This window comes from Sarcophilus harrisii, chromosome 2, assembly GCF_902635505.1.
Source record: "Sarcophilus harrisii chromosome 2, mSarHar1.11, whole genome shotgun sequence".
NCBI classification, from domain to species: domain Eukaryota; kingdom Metazoa; phylum Chordata; class Mammalia; order Dasyuromorphia; family Dasyuridae; genus Sarcophilus; species Sarcophilus harrisii.
The window spans coordinates 570,859,526-570,877,291 of NC_045427.1; the positions used below are offsets into that span (position 1 = coordinate 570,859,526).

Consider the following 17,766-nt stretch of genomic DNA (forward strand, 5'->3'; position numbering starts at 1 on the left):
GGTCCTTTTTGTGTTCTAAATCCATGATCCTTAGAGGCAGATAGGTGGTGCATTGATTGGCTAGGAGGCTGTACCTGATGTCAGGAAGATATGAGTTCAAATATGTCCTCAGAACATGTGACCCTGAATAAGTCACATAATAGCTGTCCTCAGTTTCTTCATCTATCAAGTAGGGATAATAATAACATTTATCTTTTATGATTGTTATGAGGAATCAGTTGCAAGATAACACATGCAAAGTGCTTTGCAAACCCAAAAGCAGCTATATAAATGCGATTATTATTGTTAATATTACTTTTATTATTATTTTGGGCAATTGCTAATCAAGTCATTTTAACCTCACTGGGCCTGTTTACTCTCCTGTAAAATGAAGGGGCTAGAATATCATCTCTAGCTGATAGTATATAGTATCTTCGCAGGTCTAATATTCTAGGATTAAAGATTTATTTTATCATTATCAGTGCTTCAAACTCTTTTAAAGTCAATGATATCATCTATCTATATATTACTAAATATAAACACATACATATATACATACATATGTACTGTGAAGTAATTTGTTCAAAGTAACTTCTAAATGATTTTTGCTCAATGGTATATAACACTACAATAATCTATAGTAACTGATAGCAAGAAAAAGTTTTAAAAATCAGACTACTATTATCCACTAATGTCTGCTTAACAAGCATTTCCTTCTCCCAAATACTGCTCATTCCATCATGTAAAAGTGAAGTCATTTTTGTACCATGAAAGGCAGAGGAAGTCCTGTTAATACAGGCAAGCTAGCCAGGAGAGCCAAGGTCAGATCCCAGGAAACCACTTATTCTGAAGGCTCTCTTAAGCACCGGGCTGAAGCCCAGAGCACTAGATCTACTTCTGATTGCCAGCAGCACACAATGTAAACATTCTCATCAGGAGGTCAGACACACACATGGAATGTGACTCAGAGCCTCAGATATTTGGCTTTGAGTTCAAGCTGTGAGAGAAGAAATTGCTCATTCTTCTCAGGGGAAGTGTTGAGAGAATGGGGAAAGTATACCAAAGGTTGTCTTGGAATAGAATCTTGGGGTATTCTCTGGGTTTTGGGATTTTTCCCATCCTAACACATAGTCTAGTATTGTTAATATTAATGTGCCAGATTAGTACAGATTTTAAATCACCTACTTCATTTAACTCACAATGATGTAGTCCAGACCCCTGGAACCTATGCAACTTATTCACTAGTAAGCATAGAGTCGCCCAATTTCCTCTAACTCCATAATTTTATTTATTTATTTTAATAAATATAACTTTTTATTGACAGAGCCCATGCCTGGGTAATTTTTTTTACAACATTATCCCTTGCACTCACTTCTGTTCCGACTTTTCCTCTCCCTCCCTCCACCCCCTCCCCCAGATGACAAGCAGTCTTATATATGTTAAATATGTCACAGTATATCCTAGATACAATATATGTGTGCAGAACTGAACTAACTCCATAATTTTAGAAAGTCATCATTAATATCCTATGAAGTCCTAAACTGTTGATTAGAAACCATAAAAAAGCAGGGCTGTTCATCTTTGAATATGCCCTTTTTAATATGGCTGCTGGCAGCTGCATCTGTCCAAAGATGAATCCCTCACAATGAAATGACTGTTAATTCAGAAAGAACAACATGGTAAAATGGAATGAGTTTTGAACTTAGCATACTATGGCATAGGTTTGAGTCTTACCTCTATTACTGCTAGCTGTATGATCTCAGCAAAGTACCCTAACTTCTTTAAATATTACCTCCCTTCTGTGCCCAAAGGGCTATCAAACTGTGCATACCCTTTGATCCAGCAGTGTTACTACTGCGCTTATATCCCAAAGAGATCTTAAAAGAGGGAAAGGGACCCATATGTACAAGAATGTTTGTGGCAGCCTTGTTTGTAGTGGCCAGAAATTGGAAAGTGAGTGGATGCCCATCAGCTGGGGAATGGCTGAATAAAGTTATGGAACATTATTCTATAAGTAATAATCATCAGGATGATTTCAGAGAGATCTGGGGAGACTTACATGAACTGATACTAAGTGAAGTGAGCAGAACCAGGAGATCATTGTATACAACAACAGAAAAATTATACAATGATTAATTCTGATGGATGTGGCTCTTTTCAACAATGAGATAATTCAAGATAATTCCAATAGACTTGTGATTGGAAAGAGCCATTTGCATCTAAAAGAGAACTATGGAGACTAAATGTGGATTAAAGCACAGTATTTTCACCTTTTGTTGTTCTTGTTTATTTGCTTATTTTTTTCTTTTTAATGTATTTTCCTCTTTTGATCTGATTTTTCTTATGCAGTATGAGATGGAAATATGGAAATATGTGTAGAAGAATTGCATATGCTTAAATCAGTTTGCTTGCTATCTTGGGAGGGGAGAGGAGAAGGGAGGGAGAAAAACTTGGAACACAAGGTTTTGCAAAGGTGAATGTTGAAAAATATCTTTGCATGTATTTGGAAAAATAAAATATTATTAAAAAACAAAACAAAACATAATTACCTTCTTTATTGGGCTATTTAGCCTAACTAATTTCCCAGGACCAAGGGGTGTAAATCGCTTGAAGGCAGGCACATTTTGTCTTTCTTTTTATCCCCGATGCTTAATACAGTGCCTTGCTCATAGTATTTAATAAATGCTTCATGACTGACTGAACATGTATTGAAAGATATAAAGCTATAAATATCTGGTGATGTTATTAGTATTAAAAATTTCATGATACATGATCATTATTTTGCAAATTGCCTCCAAAATCATATTAAATAAAGAATTTTAAGTAGGAATAAAGTTGGAAAAATATAAAAGCTGCATTTTGGCAAGATATACCAAATAACAAAAATTGCTTTTAAATGTAGAATTTCTATAAGCACCTCCTATGAGCATGAAAAGTACAAATCAACTTCAAACCACAGATAAAAACACAGTGTTACTATGCAATGAGGAAATATGAAATGCTATGTCCCAATAGTCCAGATACTTGCTAGTTATGCTCATAAATTCTTTTCTAACTAGTGAGTTTTTTTCCTTCTAAAAATAACAAAAAATCTTAATAAGAAAAAGAATCTTTCCTATTTCCTTTCTATCACCTTTTAGATTTTTATAGGAGTTTAAAAAAACAAAAAAAAAATCTAATAAACCCCAAACTGAAAACATTTTAAAACTGGAGAAATTGTTGAAAATTATATTCCAAATAACTCTCTAGAAATGAATATTGTACCAATGTTTCCTCTACTCAGAGATTCCTCCCTTGAGGATTCTGGGCTCTTCCTCTGAAGAGGTTGTGAAAGCTCTAGTTGTTTAATGGAATTAAAAAAAAAAAAAAGATGTGATGTAATTTACCAAGTATAGGAGGAAATCTTTACTTAACCTAACCTGATCATTACTTAACCTAACCTGATCAAAAAAAAAAAAAAAAAAAAAAACTTGGGGGAAACAGAGGGGAGAAAATAATACCTGGGTGAAACCAAAGGCCTTGAAGGATCATGAAGAAAGGAGAGAGAAACCATTTATCAAGTAGTTTGATTTTATAAACTCTCCAATTCATGCTAACCTTTTCTTTTCTTATGATCATTTTGAGCCTAGAAGAAAGGTAAGGTAAGTCTCTTTAATATTCAGGTTAAGAATGGTAAATTTTTATATTTATTCAAAACTGCTCTATTTCATAGTGACACAGTGAAGACAGGTACAGCTGTGTCTGATTAATTAAGTAATTGGGTAGTTTCTGCTCCTATTTATTAGACTTGAGTCAGTTTAACAATTATGGAATTTCTGAAAGAGAGTTCTATTTGTAGTGGGAGGGATTAGGAGAAAGTTCTATTTGGAGAGAGGGATTAGGAGAAACTATGGGTAGTGTGAAAGTGTGTCAAGATAATTAAGTGAGAAAAGCCCCACCAAACATTACTCCAAGCATCAGGCTTCTTGTTCTTTCAGGAATAGAGAAGATGGTTTGTTGCTGAATCAACTTACCTTGAAGATACATTTCCTCTCCTTCTGTGAACATTTGGTTGCACCTGCTGCATCGCGCACAGCTTGGATGGTAGTGTTTATCACCGGCCTACAAGGAAAAAGGAGAGAGAACTCTGTTACTCTATTCTCTCACCATTCTTGCCTTGTCTGTTTTTGGAGTTAGGCATTTGGCAGGCTTAGGGAAGGTAGCAGTTGGAGAGGGATCAGAAATAATGCTAACTTCATATCAAATTTTTTACTCTAAGATTCCTGGAGGTTAAAGCCCCAAAGCCAGGGCAGACTTTGGCTCCTGAAACCAGGAAGCTTATCATAAATGAATGAAGGTGCCATCCCTCAGCTTTACTTGGCTTCAATTCCTTCTTTGAACCTGTATTTCCTTGCACCAATTTTATCATGATACATAAAGAGCTGGATTGAAATAATTCACACATCTCCCATAAACCTCACCTCCAAAAACAATTAAGAGGAAGAATTTCATTTTCCTTAGAGTACTGTTGATTTATGCTGACCTGGAAAAAATATTCTCTATTTTCCCTTTCTTTTTAAAATAGGTTCTAATGTGCTCTTTTCCCAAATGTAGTGCCTTTAACAGATTTTAATCTGATCTCCCTGCTGAGTAATCTGGAGCTAATCAGATCTAGCTAACTAGCATCAAGAAGACAGATGAACATGATAGATTTCTGAAGCTGCTTTTATCTCAGGCAACCAAATTTCCTGTGTTGCTACAATAACAATGTCTTCTTAAAGTGGGATTTTTCTAAAGGAAAAGATTTTGCTTAGGAGGCCCTACATTATTCATAGGTATGTCACAATTCCTGAGGTAACAGATGCCATCACAGTAGGTGCCACTGGACATGAGACCAATTCTTTAGGCAGGTGCCAAGTCACATTATGTCTGTATGACAAAAATAAAAGGGAAAAAATCTTTTCTCCCTGACAAGCAAAAAAAAAAACAAACAAACAAACAAAAAAAAAACCCCAAAACAAAAACCCAAATAATCAAATAACAACTTAAAACAAAAACCCAAACCTTTTACCACTAAATAATTACCTGGTAGGGATAAAGATCCTTTGGGATCAAATTCTTTTATCAATGTAACCAGAGAATTATCAGTGGTAAGTGCTGGGCATTAAGCATGTGTAAAGTACCATAGAGAGATGGAATTAGATGTGGTCACTGACTATGTTGGGCTCTGCATAAAATCTCAGCAGGAGAAGAGAGGCCAGTACACTAAAGCTCCTCAGTGGAATTTATAAAAGCAATTTAACAATATAATTTGAGTATGGGGTAGAGATTAGCTATACAGCCAATGGGAGAAAAATACTCTAAAGTCTGACACAAATAAAAGCTGGAGTTAAATTTCATAATCTTTGAATTGGATGGGACTTCACAAGTTAGTCCAGGCCCCGTATTTTATGGAAGAAGAAAATGAGGCACAAAGAATTGGATAAGTTGACCAGGGTCACACACATAGTAAAGCAGCAAAGGTAGGATTTTTTTTCCCTGAAATTTTTTTTATTATTAAAGCTTTTTATTTTCAAAACACATGCATAGATAATTTTCAGCATTCACCCTTGTAAAATCTTGTGTTATAAATTCTTTACCTCTTTTTCCCTCACCTTTTCCCCTAGAGAGCAAGTAATCCAATATATGTTAAACATTGTACAATTCTTTTATACATATTTCCACAATTATCTTGTTGCACAAGAAAAATCAGATCAAAAAGGAAAAAAAATGAGAAAGAAAACAAAAAGCAAGGAAACACCCACAAAAAGATGAAAATACTAATGTTGTGATGCACATTCAGTCCCCCCAGTCCTCTCTCTGGATGTAGATGGCTCTCTCCATCACGAGACCATTGGAAATGGTCTAAATCACTTTTCCAAATGTACCAAATGATGATGTTCCATCTTGTCATCACTGATGCAATGAGTTCCAAAGAGGTACTTATAAGCAGATAGGTCTCATGTTCAGGACTATCTTTTGTTTTCACTAAAATGTTAAGTGGAAGTCAAATGAAAAATAAAGCTGTTCTGCTTTGAATATGGCACTTCTATTGTGGCTGAAGACAAAGCAGAATTTGTCCAAAGGCAAATACATGCATTATGATGAATTCCATGTGACAGTAATTAATTTTGGTATTTTTTTTTCCATCACAGGCTGTTCAATTAGACAGAACAACATGGAGAGTGGGTTTGAGTCTTCTCTCTATCACATTCTAGGTGTGTGACCTTGGACAAGTCACCAAAGTTCTAATACCGGCTTCCTCATTGGAGTCAAAATCACTTATGTTACTTAACCCCATAGGATCAAAGAATGTAAATTGTTTGGTTGTGTTTTTTTTTTTCTTATGATGGTGCTGGGGTAACTAAAAGGGAATTCTAATCTGAATGACCCTAAAGAGACTTTTACTTTTCACAGTTATTTTCAACATCAAAATCAGATTTGTGATAGATCATTTGTGATATTAGCAAGTAAAAAGAAAAGTTATAATAATAGGAGGTTTTTGGTGGTAGGAGAATTAAAGAAATTCCCCAAAATCTAACTGCTCTAAATCAAGACTAGAGATGATCAGAGTATCAGACATATAGAAGATAAATCCACTTGGCCACTTAGTAAGGGGCAGGATAGGAAGGAGCAAATTTAGACTAGGAGGTATTATTATGAAGAGGCACAAGATTGTAAAGACAATATTATGTAAAAGAAAAAGCTCTCATTTACAATAAAAGTCCCTAAACTTTACCAAACATTTTCTTCACAGCCATCTTGTGAAGAAGTCCAACTATTTCTATTTCATAGATGGGGAGACCAAAGCTCAAATAAATTATGGATTTGTTCAGTCACAAAATGATAAGCATCAGAATCAGAACCAAGGTAATCTTGCAAATATTGGCAGAATCACTTTTAAGATTAATATGCATTAATATTTTCTTCATCACTTTTTGGTCTAGGGACAAAACAAAACAAAATACTGAGTTCTGATTGGAAGCATTTGCTAATTTCTGAGGTCTAAATGTTCACACTGAAAACAGACCAGTTGGCTCTCAGTAACTAGTATGCTTGAACCTAGATCTTATAATCTTCAAAATCAAGGATCTTTCCCCTTGAAATTCTTTTAACAGGTCCCTTGAAAAGAAAAAGTCACATTATGGGAAAGGTTATACATCTTACCAAAACACAGAGTTGAGAATCTGTTTTATTAATGAATCTTTAAAAGGTCTATGCCTACATAGAGAACTAAGCAATTGTTGCTCATTGAGTACTGTTTACTTAGTGATAATAAATCCACAAATTAGTTCTACCTTTCTGGCTGTTAACATTACAAGATTAAACCTGAAGTAAAGTGTAGTTTTAGACTTTATCTAATACCTAATATAGAAAGAAAGAAAAAGAAAGAAAGTAAATAAAGGATGTTTAAAAAAGAAAGAAAGAAAAGAAAGCACACACAGTTTCACAGTCTCTTATTCATCCCAAAGGACAGTTCAGACAAGAAAAATTGGGAGAGCAAAATGAACAAATCGTTCCTCTTCCCAGTTTCTTTCTTTCCTTTCCTTTTTTTTAAAACTCCTCCCTGATCCCCATTCCTGATAGTCTCCGGTAGTTGGTAACCATGGAAACTACTGCTGTCTCTCCAGCAGCTGTTGGGGCAAATCCAAGAGATGAAAGGCCAAGAAGGATGCTGTGCTGAAAGCCAGCCACATCTAGAGCAGCAGGAGGGAATGGGATTCCAAAGTCAGACTCAATATGCATATGAAAAGACATATGGTCATAGGGTAGAATGAATGAAAAGAACACAAGACTAAGTGTCAGGAGACTTCAATTCCAGCCCTGAGTATATACTATGAGTTAGCTGTGGGGTCTTTAGCAAATGCATCTCTCTGGGTTTCATTTTTTTGCCTGTAACATGTGGAGATTGGACCATAGCATGAATTCTTAGCCTGGGATGTGGTACTTAATTTCCCCTCAATATTTGGTTAACTGCATTGCAATATAATTTATTTCTTTTGTAATCATATGTAGCTTATTTTACTCATTTAAAGATATCATTCTGGGGAGACTCCAAAGACTTTGCCAGAAGATCAAGGGGGTTAAAGATACAAACATTAAATTCATTATTAGTTTCTTTTATGTGTGAACTATGTCTAATAGTTTTGATGCACAACTACAGGAATTAAGCCATTTTCACATTACCATACTTATTATGATTGCAACTATAAGATAAAGAAGTCACAGATAAATGAGAAGATATCTCACAAGTTCTCCTTACAGAGGCAAATAGAATTGCTTTTTTTTTTTTAAATTCAAAGACAATGATTAACATCACATGAAGAGAGATTTCATCCTGCATTACAGTGTTCCCACAGAGTGAGACCAAACAGCCCATTAAGAAGATCCTCATTCTCGCCACACATTCCCATCAATCTTTACTCAGCCATTTTGACTCTTCCTCATCTAATACATGTTACCATCCAGATAATTTTTTCTCTCTCATAAAATCTTTGCATAATTTTGTATGATTTATCTTTCTACAATTATATATCCTTACACTAGAAGATAAGCTCTCCAAGGGCAGGAATTCTTTGGTTTTCTTATCTTATAAATACCCAACATGTAGGTTCCTTGAGGATGAATGAAACTGAAGATAATTAGGATCAGAGAATTTTCAGTTTGGAGCTGAGAGGTATGTCAGAGATCATCCAGTTCAAATTTTTTTTGCATGAAGAAAATGGGACCCAGGATATTAAGTAGTTTGTTCCCAAGTCATATAAATATGGACTTTTTTTTTCATTTAAAAAATTACCTTTGTGATTTGACTGGTGTAAAGACCTTTTGGTGAGGATAGTCCCTGTACCAATAAGATGTGGCACTTGCTTTTTCACTTTTAGGTAAAGAGTTTCTTGGGATTTGGAGATATTATGTAACTTGTCCAAAACCATAGAGCAAGTAGGTGTCTGAAGTGGGACTTTCTGGAGAACTTGACAGGACTCTCCAAAATAAATAAAAATTTTTTTGATCCATTTTTCAACACTCTTGATATTTATTATCAAGGGGAGGGTATAGAGGAGAATGATAGCAACTACTCAGACATTTGGCTGAATATTTAAGATCAAAGGCTTATAAGTTATTCAGATATTTTTATACCTGTTCACCATGAAAATTACTTCCAAGAAGAAAACTGGAGGATGCCGGAGATTGGGAGTACCTAGCATTATTACAAAAATTGAAACTATTGTTTTAACAAACAGGAAATGAGTATTCATAGATGTTAAAAGTCAACTGAAAGTCAGCTCTCTATGTAATCAGGTCATGGACTGGTTAGAATAAAAGTAAGATAATACCAAATGGAAAGAAAGGAAAATAATGAGAAGATACTACTTGTTATTATAGCAGCTCTAACCCAATCTGTTAAAACAAATTGTCTACTCTGAAAACACAGAAAAGGAAAAAATATTGACTATCACAAATTCTTAGAAAATTTAAACTGAAACAAAGTACTATCCACAATGATAAAAAGAACCCCAGAATTCCCTCAGCCAACAGGCATTTATTCTCTTAATCAAGCAGTAAGACAAGGTTACCAAAAGTGACCTTCATTTTAGAATATAACTTCTTTTAGAAAAGTCATTACCAAGGAACATTATGGAAGATTAAATCCATCCCTACCTCATAATATATAAAATACAGTTGAAATGAAATGAGCATAAAGAGAGTTTAGTCTAAAATTGAACTGAGTGAGCTCATCCTGAAAACAACCTGGAAGCAGAACATGTTTCTGTATACATATTAAAACAACAAATTGATGTGAAAGAGAACAGGTTTACCTAGTTTTATCACATGTGAATAGAGCCACCATATTTTCTCTTCCCTCATTTTAGTACCCAGGAGATTATGTGAAATGACAATAGCACTTAAGAAAATACTGGGAGGAGGAGGAAGGAGTTGGTGAATTGGTAGGGGGGATGATAGCTAGATGGTACAAGTGAGTAAAGCACTGGCCTTGGAATCAGGAGGGCCTGAGTTAAAATTTGACCTCAAACACTAGCTATTTAATTCTGGGCAAGTCACTTAAACACTTTGCCTCAAAAAATATTTTTAAAAAGTATGGGGGCTGGCTAAGCAAATTATGGTTCATGAATGTAATGGCATAATACTATGCTATAAGAAAATAATAAATCTGAAAGATACAGAGAAGCATGGAAAGACCTACATAGATTAATGTAGAGTAAAGAAGGCAGAGCCAAAAAAACGACCACAAGAATGGAAATGGAAAGAAGCACAAATGCATAAAAATCTCAAGTAAAACAATAAAGAATAGGTCTGGTTTAAAAGAAGAGCTAAGAGCAGCACTCTCAACTTTCCCCTTTGCAGAGATAGGAGGTCCACAGTTGTATATTGCAAATATTTTCCAGTCTTTTTTTTTTTATGTGTTGAGTAGTTTAAACTAATGCTTGTCCAATTATGCCATAATACAAAGCTGCTCAAGCCATCCTATTGAGTATACATGATTGTGAATAATAAATTATCATGTCAGAATTTTATAGGATCTAAAGACTGGAGGATATCTTAGAGATCATTTAAAGTTTCTCATTTTATAGATGAGAAAACTAATGCCAAGAAAAATGAAGTTTCTTTCTCAAGGTGACTCAAGTAGTAAGCTGCGATTTGAACTCACCAGGTCTTTTGACTTCAAATCAAAGTGCTTAATCCTTTACACTATAGAATTTCCCCTGGGAATATTGAGAACTGGATACCCTAGAAATGTAGTGAAGATCTAAGTGGGCTATATACCGTGTTGTCAATGTATTAAAATGATGGCAAAAGGCATATCATTTCATCATGGGTGATGTCTTCTGTTAAGTGCGCGTATTTTAAAATCAGCCAGAGTCAGGAATTCAGGTTAGGGGAAAATCGTCAGTCTTTATTCTCAGTGAAGAAAGATCGGAGGTGGAAGAGAATGGGCAATAGCAATGTGTGCAGCTGAGTCAAGAAGCAGCCACCCGACCAGCAGCTAGGAGTATGGAACCCAGGACTATCTCTCCCCGCCTCTCTTCCTGTCTCTCTGCCTCCACCCACCAACAACGTCATTTCTTATACAACACATCAGGACTTGCACAGAAAGTGGGCAGGGACCATTCTTTATCCGATCATGTATATTAATAGGGTATAGTCCAATTACTATTTAGCCTCACGTGCTTGGGACCTCAGTGCATCAACTCAAGCCTCAGCCCATTACAGTCTTCCATTGTAACAGCTATCCAGATGCAACAGATGCACCCCAAGGGATATAAAATTAAAGAATTAAAGGCTTCTTCTCTCCTCCCCCACTCTCTACCACTTAGTTTCTCAGGTTTTAGACTTCTGGACAACTATTTCTATTCCAATTTCCTAAATGAGGTAACCCAGGGTCCTGTTCAACTACCATCTTCTGGACCACTACTTGATTCCAAGCAATCACTGGCTGGGGACCTAGTCCTCTCATTGCTTGGATGAACAGGGAATTGGGAGCTCCAATCCTTCCATTAAGATAGGAGATCACGTGCCATTGATTCTCTGAATCTACTAGATTTTAGCATCCCACAATTGCTTCTATTTCATCCCAACATCAGAAGCACTTCAATTTGACCTAAGGCATTTTGGCCTTAGGCTTTGTCATCAGCTCTGACCTGCAACCCAAAGACAACTGAATTATCCCATTTCTCTTTATGTGTTTTCAACCCTGATTAGAATTTTAATACCTCCAGAGAATGAACTATTTTGTTTTTCTAGTTGTATTTATTCCTAGCACTTTGCACAGTGGTTGGCATACAATAAGTGTGCTAAGCTAAGTAGAACCATGGATAGAATACTGGACCTGAAATAGGGAAGGCTTGAGCCCACAAATCTAGCTTTAGGCACTTACTCACTGTATAAACTAGGGCAAATTATTTAACCTCTGTTTGCCTCAATTTCCCTAAGTATATAAAATGGGGATAATAAAGGCACCTACCTTCAGGGTTGTTAGATCAAATGAGATAACATTTATAAAATGTTTGACACATAATAGGAGATTAATAAGTGCTCATTCTTTTCTTCCTGCTTCATAAATGCTTTTTCATTCCATTCCAAACACCAGTGTTTGGAAGTCAATCGTGTAGTGAGAATGGGAAACCAAAAAATGAGCAGCCAATAGACTTCATGGCTACTTTTGTTCTAGTTTAGTCATTTCAGTCATCTGATTCTTTATGATCTCTTTGGGGTTTTCTTGGCACAGATACTGGAGTGGTTTGCCATTTCTTTCTCCAGCTCATTTTATAGATCAGGAAACTGAGGCAAATAGGGTTAAGTAACATGTCTAGGGTCACACAACTAGTGAGTATCTGAGAATAGATTTGAAATCATAAAGATGAATCTTCCTGACTCCAAGCTCAGCATTCTATCTACTGGATCATGTGGCTGCCTCTACTATTGAAATAGTAAAGAACAAGAGTAAGGGACAGTTGGGTGCTTCACTGGGGTGTTTTTGGAAGAACAGAATAAGAATTGCATGAAATGGGAGCGTATAGAGAACTTATTCTATTTCAAGGAAACAGAGAGATGAGTGAAGAAAGAGGTTTAGTTTTGGAGTCAAGGAGGAATGGGTGTAAAATATTGACTCATAATTTATTGTGTGCTCTTAGGAAAAGTGATTCAACTCTCTAGAGTCCAGTTTTGCCACTTTTAAAAGGACAATCATTCAAGCTTTAAATGTGTGATTTTATGAGATCACAGGTCTATCAAAACCCTAAAGCTTGCTTTTAGAAAATAGGCCAAAAAAAAAAAAAGATATATTATGATATATGAAACCACTATTTCATATTTGACTTGTTTTCTTCCCTCTTAGCTTTGTGACTTCCTATCACCCTGCTTTTTCAGAAGGATTCATTAAGACCTCTAATGGGAAAGGAGAGTGGATTTGACCTGTTGGAGAATAGCAATGGGGGCAACAAAAAGGTGAGGACTGTGAAGGTGGAGAGGGTAGAGTTGTTCTCCTGTACACACACACATACACACACACACACCTCCCATAGTCCCTGAGGAAAAGAGAGTAACAAAGATAGACTATTAAAACAAACAGGTACAGGGATGGGATAGGAAGGACAGAGGTTTGAAGAACTCCTTAATTTTGTCCTGCAGAAGCTGATTCAGCTTTCTATCATTCAAGTCTTTTTCTGAGTGGGAGAGGTTTCCACTCCAACTGGCTTGGCTTGATCCTCGAGTCCAATATTCACCTTTTCTAGGAACCATTTCCCTGATGTAGCACACACATGCACTTACACACAAAGAGAGGTGGGGATGAGATGACACAGTATCTTGGCCCAAGTGACTATACCCTAACTACAGGTGGGGAACTAAGTTTCCATAGGCACACCTCATAAAGTTGTGTTACTACAGATCCTGACATCCTGGAAGAGAATAGACTGAAGGAAGGCTTGTGGATACACCAATCACAACCTGCTCTAATGCCATCAGGCTGCATTGCAAAGAAGTTTCTTGTGTCCTAGTAAACGAGAGTAGATTTTCCCAAATAAGGAAGGATGTACACAGTACAGCTAAGACAGAGACAAATTAGCATTTCCCTGCTTCAATTTTTCTGACCAGCTGTTCAAGATTTTTTTTTAAAGGCAAAGTGCCAGTTTTTGAATTGTGATGGGAATTAAAAAAAAGTAGAATGATAAAGGAAACACAATAGAGTAAACTCACATGTGCTTTTCACAGATGGTTCCTGTTCTTTCTCATGCTTCTAATTTATTAAGTGCAAAAACTGAGATGCACTATTTTCATTTCATATGAGAAGCTGGTCAGAATCCCTAGAAATCTGATTCAATCACAGAGCACAATCTGTATTAAATGCTATATAGAGATTTCTATGTAATTATTAACATTAATATTATTTATTATTATAACTTATCTATATTAAGATAAGTGCATATATGAATGCATACACACATACATCTTAATGCAAAACATTTCCTTAGTGTTAGCTCAGCTAATATCTTTATAACTCTGACCCAAAGAACATAGCTGGTTCAGCTAAGAATCCTTTCAATTTAATGTATTTCTCAAAGCCAACAAGACTATTTATAAGAAGCATATATATATATGTGTGTGTGCATTTTTTTTTGGTGTGTGTATATATGTGTGTGTCTGCATTTTTAAAAGATCTATCCAGAAGACATGACAAATTCTCCTCCCTATTATTCCCAATGCCACAACAAATATTAGTTCATTCATTCATTCAACAAAGTTATTAAGTTCCACCCAATCAATCAATTTTTAAGCACCTAACTGCTGAACATTATGCTAGGTACTAGAGAAACAAAAAAAATGCCACAACCCATGCTCTAAAGCAGTTTATGTTTTATATTCTAGATAATGGATCCATAATTCAAGTTGCCTTATCAACTTTAGACCAAGTTTACAGGGAACCTTCAGGTATGTGTGGCTGATGGATTAACCTGTTATTTCTTAGGCTAAATGAATGAAATCTTCTGTATCTCCATTATGTACTAAGTGGATTCAGTTTTCTTGGTCATGCCAGGTAAAGAAGCAGGTGGGAGTAAAGGTGAAGCATCCTTCAATACATGGACGTCATTAAATGAAAACTGATTTAATGGTGGCATTTCTATGTATTTTTTGTATTTTAAAAGTGATTTTAAAAATCATTAGTTTGTAACTTTCTTCAATGTTTTCTTTAGTCACTAGGTATTATCATTCCATTGTACAAGTGAAATTGAGTCATAAAGAAATGTCACCTTTCACAAGTCTGACAAATTTAAATGGAAGGACTTTAGAAAGTCAATCTCTTCATATTATAGATAAGGAAGTGAAGTTCCAAAGAGTGGGTTCATAGGTCACAGAGGTAGTAGGTGAAAGAGCCAGCATTTAAAACACGGACTTCTGATTCCAAATCTAGAGCTCGCTCTTGTATACAATTCCATACTACACACACTATATTGGTGATAGACCAAGGGAGGCTTCCGAATGGTCTTTCATTTGCTGCTCAATTGAATAGTCTCAGAAAACTGTTAGTCTTTGCTAAATTATTAGGATCTCTCATGTTACTGAAATTCTAGGAATCTAGATAAAATCATTAATGAAATGACTTAAAGCAAAGCAAAAGGGATTGAAAAGGGACTGTTTTTTAACAGATTGCCTTACATAGTAGTTTGCCAAATTTTATTACAGAGAACTGGTTATTAAGGATGAAATTTAAGTTTGAAAACAATCAGATTAAAAATATTAATAGAGCACCTCACCTTGAAAGCACCTACATTAATCAATAATTAGTCAAGTAATAAGTATTTTCATAGTATAATGACAAGAGTATAGGATTTGTGGCCATTGAGTTACAAACCTGAGATCTACCTACCTGTGTCACCTTGAGCAAATCACTGGACCTTATCTCTAAAAAAGGATTTGGCCTAAATGACCTCCAAGGGTCCTTTCCCTAAATCAATACTCTTCTTACATGTCTATTTAGCCCAGGTAAGGTGCATAGAAAGAGAGAAACTTAGAGCAGAAAACATAGTTTAGACCTAGGCTGATCTGCTTCAGATGAAATTTGCCCTGAGTGAAAGGGACTCATTTATCTCTCCCTCCCAATGCCTAACACAATGTCTTGTACATAGTAGACATTTCACTGAATGAATGAATGAATAAATGAAAAATATTAAAAATGTAGGCTTTCTGTGGATGCCCTACATTCTCTAAAAGTACTGACTTTAAAAATAAAGATCTACCTTTGATTCATATGAGCAAAAAAATCTCATATTATTTCGATTAGTGGTTGCCCTCAACAGTGCAGGTAGGAAGTCTGTAATCCATTTTTAATCTGAGAGTATTCTTAAAGAATTAAATTAAAAAAAACTTTAAATTCAATGTACACTAAGTGTTTTTCTAACCTTATGGGGAATAAAGGATTTTTCTACAAAACAGCCCCTAACTAAAGACTTCTTATATTAAACACATCAGGTATTCATTATTTCTGGGCTTAATAGTTCCATGGAATAATTTTCAATCCTCTTTCTTCAATCCCCTTGTTGCTGTTTAATTGTTTTTAGTCATAAATGACTCTATGATACCATTTGGGGTTTTCTTGACAAAGATACTGGAGTGGTTTAACGTTTATTTCTCTAGTTCATTTGACAAATAAGGAAACAGCAAAACAAGGTTAAATGACTTCTCCAGGGTCAGAGAGCTACTAACTATATGAAAACAGATTTGATCTCACAAAGATGGTCATTAGTCTACTCCTCAGATAAAAGAAGTAGAGATTGTGTTCTTGGTAGACATTTAGCCTTAAATACATGATGGTTTCACACTTTTCGCTACACTTATTACCAGTCATCCCTTAAAAGCTTCAAGAAGAAAATTCAGTAGCTTTGATTATTTTCAAACGTTCTCTTTCCCCTAATCATCTTGAAGACAATTTCTCAACTAATTTCAGTTCAACTGATGTGTATTGAATGTCTACTATCTGTAACCTTTGCTAAATACTATGAGGCGTATGAAGGTGAATAAGACACAGTTCATGCTCACTAAATGTTTTACAATCACATTAGTAGAGGGAAAAGAGAAGGAGAGAAGATGAAGAACAAATACATAAATAGCCACAGTATCAGGTTACCTTTAATATATACTATTAGAATTCAGGTCCTCCTGACTTCAGGGCTGGTGCTCTATTCACTATGCCATCCAGCTACCCCATGGTATATACTATTAGAGAGAGACTGTGACTCATTTATCTGTGTGGGGATCAGATCAGAAAAAGTTGGAGCTAGAATGGGACTTTGGAGCTCATGGGAATCCAAGCTCTTTAAAGATGAGAAAAATGTATTCCAGAGAGGGAAGCTGTCTTCCTGGGCTATGAGTAGCAGAGTGAGAATTAGAACACAGAACTCCAACTTGAAATCTAATACTCTTTCCTTTGTAGCATGTTTGGTTGGGTGTTATCCTTTATTCTCAAAGAAGACCAAAATGACATCACTATGTTGAGTTAAGTTACAATATGTCCAACTGTGTCTGATCAGACCCATATGAACTTAACTGTTCTTTCTCATGCTTCTAATTTATTAAGTGCAAAAACTGAGATGCACTATTTTCATTTCATATGAGAAGCTGGTCAGAATCCCTAGAAATCTGATTGTTGGACACAAATAGTCCCTGTGAACATTTGATTTCGCTAGAAATCTGATTGTTGGACACAAATAGTCCCTGTGAACATTTGGATAGCTTCTCTCTCTAATTTTGTGCATCTCACATTTCTTTTGGGCTAATTTAATCTGCTTTGCTCATAGAATACAACACATTCTCTGTTGAGGGCATGCCATGCTGGGTGGTCCTGTGCCAGTCTCCCAAGTCATACAAATGATCCTAAAGTTCTTAAAAGAGACCTTGAGAGTGTCCTTGTATTGCTTTTCCTGATCATCTTGTGAGTGCTTGCCCTGTGTGAGTTCTCTATATATTTTGGAGAATATATATATATATATATATATATATATATTCTCTATCTCTATACAATTATTTTGACAAGCATACATTTGAGACTTGAACAACGTGTCCAGCCCAACAGAACTGTGCTCCCTGAAGCAGAGTTGGAATGCTTAGCAACTGAGTTCAAGAAAGGACCTCAGTGTCTGGTATTTTATCCTGCTAGGGGATCTTCAAAATCTTCCTAAAACAATTCAAATGGAAACGATTCAGGTTTCTTAGCATGGTGCTGGTATACTATCAAGGTTTCACAGGCATACAACA

General features: G+C 35.6%; 1 protein-coding gene across 28 annotated transcripts in view; it reads right to left on the reverse strand.

Annotated features, from left to right (window-relative positions):
* The window catches only part of ABLIM1 (actin binding LIM protein 1), a 396,709-nt gene that overhangs the window by 61,214 nt on the left and 317,729 nt on the right, over positions 1–17,766 (reverse strand). For all 28 annotated transcript variants that reach the window (XM_031955891.1, XM_031955888.1, XM_031955887.1 and 25 more), the window contains exon 7: positions 3,993–4,080. In XM_031955891.1, the coding sequence (XP_031811751.1) occupies positions 3,993–4,080 (88 nt within the window). The remainder of the gene's footprint in view (positions 1–3,992; positions 4,081–17,766) is intronic.